General features: G+C 36.6%; 1 protein-coding gene across 1 annotated transcript; it reads left to right on the top strand.

Annotated features, from left to right (window-relative positions):
- The first annotated feature begins 9,144 nt into the window (after positions 1-9,144).
- LOC141719948 (transcription factor bHLH94-like) lies at positions 9,145-9,657 on the top strand. The gene has a single exon (XM_074522307.1). It carries the CDS (start codon positions 9,145-9,147, stop codon positions 9,625-9,627), a length of 483 nt encoding a protein of 160 aa, XP_074378408.1. The 3' UTR covers positions 9,628-9,657.
- Positions 9,658-10,054: the final 397 nt, after the last annotated feature.

The following is a 10,054-nucleotide window of genomic DNA, read 5'->3' as shown; positions in this document are numbered from 1 at the left end:
TTTCCAAGAAGGTAGCATGTCTGGATACAAACACCCGATGATCGGTGTAAAAGTAATACCCTAAAGTCTCTTTAGGATATCCCATAAAACTACATTTTACGGATCGATATTCCAGCTTATCTGGGTCAACTTACTTGACATAAGTTGGACATCCCCAAATCTTAACGTGTTTAAGACTCGGTTTCCTTTCTTTCCATATCTCATATGAAGTTTGAGGAACAGATTTTGGAAGGCACCATATTCAGTAAATATGCTAAGGTTTCCAATGCATAACCCCATAGGAATACTGGAAGATTTGCATAGCTCATCATGGACCGAACTATGTCTAACAAAGTTCGATTTCTCCTTTCAAATACCAATCTGGAGGCGTCCACTGGGAGACTATACCATTTACTTTGAGATAATCTAGAAAAACTCCATTAAAGTATTCACCACCTCGATCTAATCGAAGAATTATAATACTCTGTTTGGTTTGTTTCTTCACTTCATACTTATACTCTTTGAACTTTTCAAAGGCTTCAGACTTGTGTTTCATCAAACACATATCCGAATCTAGATCTATCATCTATGAAAGTAATGAAGTTTAAAAATCCACCCATGGCTTGCTTAGACATTGGTCCACATGCATCTGTGTGTACCATTCCTAGCAAATTTGCAGTCCTCTCTCCATGTCTACTAAATGGAGACTGCAGTGCCACAATAAAGTGAGATTTTCATCATCCCTTTTCTTTTATTAGTTTGTTCAATCTGAAGTAAATTATGTCACATTTATACAGACCATTATTTAAAGTACCAAATCCATAAAGAATATTATCTCTAAGAATAGAACATTCATTATTCTCAATAATAAATGAAAATCCAGCCAAGTCTAACATGGGAATAATATTCCTCACAATCGAGGGAACAAAATAACAATTATTTAAAACAATAGTCTTGCCCGTAGGCATATGTAAATGAAATGATTCTACATCTTCAGCAGCAACTCTTGCTCCATTTCCCATCAGTAGAATCACCTCCTCTTCCTCAAGAGTCCTACTTCTCCTTGGTCCCTGCAACAAATTGCAAATTTGAGAACCACAGGCGGTATCTAATACCCAAGTAGAAATTTGATTTAATGACATATTCAATTCTATCATGAACATACCTGAATCAGAAGCGGTAGTCTCACTACCCTTCTTCTTCTTCAATTCTGCAAGGTAAACCTTACAGTTCCTCTTCCAGTGCCCCACCTTGTTACAGTGAAAGCAAACAATTTTGCTCTTGGGGTCTTCAGCTTTTGGTGGAACCGGCGTTTTCTCACCTACTTTCTTCTTCTTGGAAGGGTTCCTCTTCCTTTTCTTAGGATTGGAACCTTCACCAATTAGAAGAACAGAACTCTTCTTAGGGGGAAAATTCGATTCCGCAGTCTTCAACATGTTGTGGAGTTCAGGCAGGCTGACATCCAACTTATTCATGTGAAAGTTCACAACAACCTGCGAGAACGAACTCGGAAGCGATTGCAAGACCAAGTCTTGGCTCAGCTCCCCATCCATGGCAAAACCAAGTTGTCCAAGACGTTCAATCAAATTGATCATCTTAAGTACATGGTCATTCACAGATGATCCCTCAGACATCCTACAACTGAACAACTCCTTCGATATCTCATATCGAACTGTCCTCCCCGCCACATCATACAACTCTTGTAGATGCATTAGGATAGTGTGAGCATCCATATGCTCATGTTGCTTCTGTAGCTCAATGTTCATGGAAGCTAGCATTATGCATTGAGCAACATTTGCATCATCTATCCACTTCCGATACACAACAAGTTCATCATTATGTGCATCACTAGCAGGTTCAGTAGGCTTAGGTGAGTCAATCACGTATTCCAGCTTCTCAATCCTGAGAACAATTCTCAAGTTTCGAAGCCAGTCAGCATAATTAGGACCATTTAATTTGTGAGCATCTAGTATGCTCCTGAGTGATAGTGCAGAAGACATAACGTACAAAGTAAATCTGTAAATGATAAACACATAACAACACTCGGCAAATATTCGATTTCATTTTAAAAACACTAAATGAATCGGTTCTTTATTCATAAGTGGCTCCCACTAGTTTATCTAATTTATTCAACCCCCTACGTGAAAAATTAAGCATTCATAATGCTAGTGGGAATAGGGATCCTACATTCCATTACACAACCCCGGCTGTGGCACGAAACGCCATGTAATGTTCAATAGGCAGACAACTCTTGTCAATTACATCTAATGTTATTCCCTAATCAAACTTTAGCCTCTTGAATAATTGAGTCACGGCTGTGGCACGACAAACTCAATATTCTAAGTCAAGTCTAACCCAACATTCCGTACAATTGAATCAGTCCCCAAAGGCCCACGGCTGTGGCACGTAACGACCTTTAGATTCTTATTCAATGTACACATCTCTATGTAATAGACAAGTATTTCTTATTTCGAAATCAAAGCCCTCGGATGTGGCACGAAACGACAATGATTCAAAAATAAGAACTACTTTCTACCATGTTGGAAGGCTATGACCGACACAAGCCCGTTGTGTCATTAGCCAATTACTACTTGATATTATTTAATTTTAGAGGGATTATATTACGTTACAATCATAATCATATTATAAAGAAATTCTTTCTTTTAAATTAAATATTTCAAATCAATAATCAATAATCAGATGATTCCCAGATCGGGTGGAGCATTGTCAAGAGGCGTCACTTAATAACCCTTTCTTACAGATAGAAATCTGTTGTTGACAGAATCATCCTTTCTCTCATATCGAAAATTCATATTCAATTACGTGTTTCACAAACACAAGAATCTCATGATTGTATTCATAATATTGTTATTAAGGTTATGAAACAATTTCACTATACTAGGTTGTCTAACAAACGCCTTATGTTCATTTAAGTTCACCTAAATCTATCATCGCATGATAAACTAAGCATATATCACATATATCAACATGAATAAACATCAAGGTAGGCATATTATATCATCTAGCACATTAGTCTAAGCATTATACATCTCTATGTATCACATGAAGCATTTAAAAGCAATTAAAAACAGTTAAAAACAGTTTTAAAATACTTTCAGAAATATAAACAGTTCAAAACTTTTATATAAACTAAAATTGATCACTCCATTAGATCCGTCTCGGAAAAACGAATTTAACGGTATATTGCACGCCTAACACGGAGTTACGAAACTCCCAGAAAATCAATTTCAATGTAAACAGTCGAGCTGTAACGCATTACAGGAACGCGTTACAATCCCTGTAACGCATTCCGGTGATGCGTTACAGCCCTTTTAACCAATTAAAAGGTGTAACGCATTCCGTGAATGCGCCACAGGTGTGTAACGCATTCCCGGAATGCGCGACACCCTTATTATTTTTTTTATTATTTTCTACAGCCGCCTGACAGATTCCCTTTCTCGGTTGCCGTGCAGCTCTGTGTCTTTGTCTCCTTTTCTCCGTGCAACAGCAGACAAGCAGTTATATATACATATACAAACTTATAATTTATATATATATAGATATATGATTTATTTAATTATGAATTTAATTGTAAGATCTTCAAAAATTCATAATAAAAAATCTATACATCATAAAATTATGAAAAAAATACACAGACGATCTACAACACTTGTAGAACCCAGATCAACATTAAAAATTATTCTGAGAAACGATTTCTCATCAGACAAAATTAAACCATGATATAACTTCTAAAAATCATAATTAATTCATACAAGCACATAAAATTCTGAAATTTTTACCACAGATCTATATGCATACAACCTATGCTCTGATACCATTGTTGGATTTTAAACGCAGCGGGGGCATGGCAAAACACTTTTACACATATAAAATCCAAATAAAAGCATACAGATCATGAATAAAAATTCGAGGGATCGAATCTAACCTTTAAAATAATTCGGAGACAACGATCAGAGATCCTTAGCAGTTGCTCCTCAAGTGTGAAGCACTCCACCGGTATCCACCAAGAAAACGATGTTAAGGAGGAGGAAGAAGGTGGAGAGAATTGGGTTTTCCAAACTTTTTGGGTTTTGGGGTTCGTCGGTTCGAATAAAAATAGGGTCTATAATAGTGTATTTATTGGCAAAATTTTCAGCTGAAATTTTCCCATAAATATTATTATTATTATCCCATTTATTATTCTCATTAATAATTAAAACACCTTTTAATTATTAATCCTTTTTCTAAACACTTTAGAAATAATTCTCTCTCTTGATTTAATTTCCAAAAATTAAATCCTTAATTAATAATATTAAGAACTTTTCTTAATTAATTTATAATCAATTAAATCTCATTTAATCAATTATTAAATTTTCCAATTAATTATTTTTTTCACAAATAAATAATTATTAGCCATTATTAATTAATTCATCCACCATTAAATCATTCTCTTTTTATGGTGTGACCCTGTAGGTTCAATATTAAACCGGTAGTAGAAATAAATAATAATAAAACTATTTTATCATTATTTATATAAATTCTCTAATTTATTAAATATGATTAATTAATTTATCACATTTTTCTACATCGTGAGGGATACTTCTCAGCATATCGCGACTATCCAGATAATATGAATTCACTGCTTAGAATACCAATAACCTATTCAGTGAATAGTTACCGTACAATAAACTCCTTCTACCCTAAAATGTCCCGATTAAATACAAGGCATGGATCTCGTGTCAAGCCTATCTAATTCAATCACTTGCTTACCATTTACTATGCGTAGTTCTATGCAAATTAGAAACTCCTTTCTAATTTCATTCACTCTGGCCAGAGATTCCTGAACTAGCATAAGTGGATCAGCCTTGAACATTCGCTTCCTTCACTGGAAGGGGTAGATCCTTTATTGATCATACACTATCTTCGTGTATAAATTCCTATACCCAGTAGAGCCCTAATAATTGTCCCTGGAGACTAAGAACTAAACCAAAGCATAGTTCAGTGTACACAAGATGACTATGATGACCTCAAGTCTAAGAATACTTGTACAACTATCACTATGTGAACAACTGCTGACACGTGAGTGAACTCCATCAGTTGTTCAGCTGTGCGAGTCATGTTCAGTGAACTTATTCCATAATAAGCACCTACATACTAGCTATAGTGTCACCACACAAATGTCTATGAGAACAGACATCCTTCATAATGAAGCAAGCATAGTATGTACCGATCTTTGCGGATTATTAATTACCAGTTAGTAATCCTATGACCAGGAACTATTTAAGTTTAGAGTTATCATCTTTTTAGGTCTCACTATTATGATCTCATCATAATCCATAAAAAGCTTTACTCTAAACTATGGTATATCTTATTTAAACACTTAAATAGATAGAGCCCGTAATAAAAACAAAATAAGTCTTTTATTAAAATCAATGAAATCAAAACAAATTACATAAAGAGTTATTCCTAAATCCTAATACATGATTGGGCTTAGGACATATTCCTTTCAGTTATCTCGTTTGAAGGAGTGTCTTGGAATCCAATTAAGCAACGAAGATCTGAAGACGCTAATTCTGGAAACGTAAAAGAATGGAGATCAGCATGAAATAGGACTTCATAAGCGTGCAGATACGCCCCTCGCAAAGGAAGAAAGGCTTCGCGACAGTGAATGCCCTCATCCCGGAAAAAGGTAAAGAAGCTATGAATATAAAAGGAAAGGAAAAGAACCCGAAGACGTCGGTTGTAGGAGCCATAGCTGGGGAAGTAGAGGCAATACTCAGAATGGCTCATACTGACAATGATGGAGGGGTAGAGATACACACACCCCAATAGTTAATGATGGAAGAAGGCCACATGAAAAATATCAAGAGTCAACAAGCTGATAAAGGACCAATGCTCATAATTCTACACGGTAAAAATCATAAGTAATAGTGCCACCGCAGCCGCAAGGTGTTGCGCCACCATAGCCGTAATATGTTACACCGAAGCATCCGCGAGGAGTCATGCCACATCCACAAATTATTGCACCACTGCAACCGTAGGTTGTAATGAAAACTCAAACTCATATCACAGCAACACATGCGATCTTGACGTAACCTAATACTCAGAACATACCTGGAATAGAAAATGTCAACATATTACGATCACATTTTATGATCTTCGTCCATGGAGGTAGAACAAAATCTGAAGATTGCGGCCACGGCTATGAAGTAACTACGTTGGATGAAGGTTTGGATTTATTGGGCAAGACAAGAGATTGAAGAATTCTATTTAGGTTACAAGAAATTAAGAATTCTATCGAGTTTTAAAGACTTAACTAGGAGCAAATTGGAGGATGATCATGAGGAAAATGCTTCAAGAAGAAGGAAGAAGATCGTAAAGGAGATTTTACATGAAGGAAATCCCCACAAAATTCCTTGACAAGGATATTCGAGGCCCAGATCACTTCCAACAATTTTCAAGAGATTTCGTTGATCGGACATGTCCGTATATCTAGGATGTGTCCTCCAGGTAACATTTAAGGTTCTATTTTACTTAAAATTTCGCATGTGGAGAATCATATATAGGATTACAAAGACAATTAGACGCTCTAATATATTAAAGGTGCGGGCACGCTTTTAAGAGAAAATTCAATTCAACTGTTTAAAGCTCCGGAGGAAGCGAGGAGGATTTTCTCGCTTGAAGAATCACTTGGACAAACTTTTTGAAGGATGAATACTCTTGTCGTTATGACGCTTATCTAACAGAGGAAGCTCTCTCCAACGGTAACCGCTCTTGTCGAGGTATGACGCTCCTCTAATAGAGGAAACTCTCTCCAATGGTAAGCGCCCTTGTCGAGGTATATGACGCTCCTCTAATAGAGGAAACTCTCTCCAACGATAACCGCCCTTGTCGAGGTATGACTCTCCTCTCGCTCCTCTAATAGAGGAAGCTTTCTCCAACGGTAACCTCCCTTATTGAGGTACGATGCTCCTCTAATAGAGGAAGCTCTCTCCAACGGTAAATACCCTTGTCTAGGTATGACGCTTCTCTAACAGAGGAAGCTCTCTCCAATGATAAGCGCCCTTGTCGAAGTATGACGCTTCTCTAACAGAGGAAGCTCTCTCCAATGGTAATTTTAGAAGTATGCCTGATCTTGAAAAACTTTGGAGTAATTCTGCACTGAGCACTTATAATCTAAGGATGTGTCTGATACTTGAGGTGAACCATGGCTATACCTGTATTCGTAATCAAAAGGAACAGCTGGTGGAAGAATGTTATTCTTATGTAAATGGTGCATTATTAGTGAAGTCCCGCGATTATAGATGAGCCTTGAGCCTTTGCGGTTGAACCCCGTAATTAGACATTTTTAAAGCCATAAAAGGACCTCGCAAAATGGAATTTTCGTAAAAAAAAGACACGGAATCAACGCAAGAGCTTGAAGGAAAATAGATGAAAGAAAAGCTCAGTCCTAGTTTGTGTATCCTGCTTGATTAACACAACGCTGAAGCTATGAATGAGAAATAGAATGAATGGCGCGGCATAGGCCCCTTATTAGCATACGTATATTATTATTGATTCAAGTAGGGATTAGCCTGAATGGTAGACTATTAGAAATAAAATTCCTTCTAGCCTAGGGGGTAGTACATAAGCAAGAGCGTATTAAGCTAAAGTGTATTGCACATCATTGATGAAATTTTGAAGTTTTTGATTTCAAGATATAAAGATCAATTCTCGTCGTTATGTTTATTTCAAAATGCGAAGTGCAAATAAAAAGACGCATGAAAGTCGAAGACAATTTCCGAACACGCAAAGAATAAGAACATCGTTCAAGTAAACGAGAAGATGCAAAACTTTCGAGGAAGCTCACCACCCTTAGGGCGCGCCCTAGAGGGTCCTCCTCCAACATTGAAGTTTTTTAATTCAACTTGTTTGATCTACGAGTTTACTCGTCTTCTTATTTTAATTTTAAATTTCAAGACTATCAAGAATAACTTATGGGCACGCAAGGAGGAGCAAGGCATTCCGAAGGAGCCGTATACTTTCCAGGGCGCACCCGAAGAGGGTTTCCCCCCAAGGGAAGAATTTTTGGAGTTACTTCATTTTAGTTACAAGTTCCTTGGTTTTTTCGCAAGATGAAAATAATCTAAGACAAAAGTGAAATGACAACATGCGACAGGATACACAATATGGAGTTTAAATGCAAAGTGTGATAAGTAAACGAGTTTGTATAAATTACAGAGATTTTACAGAGGCTTGCACCTCAAATAAAAGTCATAGCGATAGTCAAAATATAACAAAACATATGGATAGCAGCACAAGACCTAAAAAGCCTAAAAGGGGCACTTCCATAAAGAAGAAGGGCTTAGCAAGCAAACCCCTACTTTCTGGGGGTGGACAGAAGATAGAATGTGTAGGGAGAAACCATAGTGGGAAGAATATCACTCACTAGGAGTAATATCATCTTGAGGAGCACCACCTCTTACACCAACTCTCATATGCTTAGGAGAAGGAACTTATAGCATCATTTTAGTCCATTTGAGTATTTATGACTTACTGACTTAAAACGCATCTAAAAAATTTTTAATATATGTATATATATATTATTTATTTTTATTTTTATTATTATTTTTAAATTACAAGAAACACGACATAAAACGTATACAAAATGAAGGTACGCCAACACGAAATGAATCATTAACGCTTGGGGTTTGGGTTAGGCATTCGTGACACGAAACATAAAAGTACATGACACGGAAGTAAACGAAACGAACAAATTACCCGCTCTAGTTATATGTATGCAAACACACGTACAAATACAGACATCTTAAAGTTATACAAGACGATTTTATAATCGAAATTAATCAATAAGATAAAAATTAAATCGAAATTTTTAAAATCAAAATTAAACCAATTAATTCGATTGAGATTGCTACTATGAATTTTAAAAATCGGGAATATAAAATTTTGGTTTCAGTTTTATCCAAAATCCGCTACGATCAGACCTGCCCTCTACTCTGTATTAAACATACAAATTCGCCCCCGCATGGCCTTTAAAAGGCGAGCAAACAAACCTACTTTCTTATTCTATTTACACTTCTCTCTTTGATTCTTATTTCCTCCATCTTCTTAATTAATCTCTCTTTCTCTCTTACACACATCCACAAACATCAAAAACACATATAAATGGCACTAGAGACCATTGTATTCCAAAAGGACCCCTTCACCAGTACTTACGGATGTAAAGATATTTACGCAATTGATGATTCTGAAGGTGCTTACTACAAAGGAGTCATGTTGAGTCATTTTAATGATTCCAAAAATCAACAAAACATGGATAGTACTAATATTACTTGGATCTCTCCTCCTAATTCTTCAGTGGCCCAAAGCTACGCAAAAGATTATTATTCGCCTGAAAATGAGGTCAGCACCGATGCATTCTTTACCGGAACATACCCTCCTCCAGCCACTGCTTATCGGAGAAAAAGGAGGCGGATCAAGGCATCGAAAAATAAAGAGGAGGTTGAGAACCAGAGAATGACTCACATTGCCGTTGAACGTAATCGCCGTAAGCAGATGAATGATTACCTTGCTCTTCTCCGATCACTGATGCCACCATCCTATGCTCAAAGGGTACGCATTTGCTACTTAACTTCTAAATCTGACTAGTTGTAGTTTTCTTTTTTATCCTTTCAAACATTTATACGGTTTTAACTTCTTTTTTTGAAACAAATTATATTACTGCAAGAATATCACTCACTAGGATAACATCATTTGTAGGAGCAATATCATCCTGAGGAGCACCACCTTTTACACCAACTCTCATACGCTTAGGAGAAGGAACTTATATCGCATGAACAACCTCCATAGGAGGAGGACTAGGACACATCTTGTAGGGAAAAGAAGGCTCAATAACGTTCATCTTGGGAACCACCTTCTCAGAAGTCAACTCAAGCCTAAAGCATTTCACAATCTGAGGTGCCATACCTGAGCGTTAAACATAAGACGACTCAACACGATATACGCAAGTAAGGTATGACATTTGAAGTGAATATATGAAGAAATGATATATATGTAAAGACATGAGCAAAGTGAG

Source organism: Apium graveolens, chromosome 4 (genome assembly GCF_009905375.1).
Source record: "Apium graveolens cultivar Ventura chromosome 4, ASM990537v1, whole genome shotgun sequence".
In the NCBI taxonomy this organism is placed as follows: domain Eukaryota; kingdom Viridiplantae; phylum Streptophyta; class Magnoliopsida; order Apiales; family Apiaceae; genus Apium; species Apium graveolens.
Note: the sequence above shows the minus strand (reverse complement) of the source record. Positions and strands in the feature narration are given on the sequence as shown.

Coding starts and splice junctions, on each gene's coding strand:
- LOC141719948 (XM_074522307.1), top strand. CDS start 9,145: ATGGCACTAGAGACCATTGTATTCCAAAAGGACCCCTTCACCAGTACT.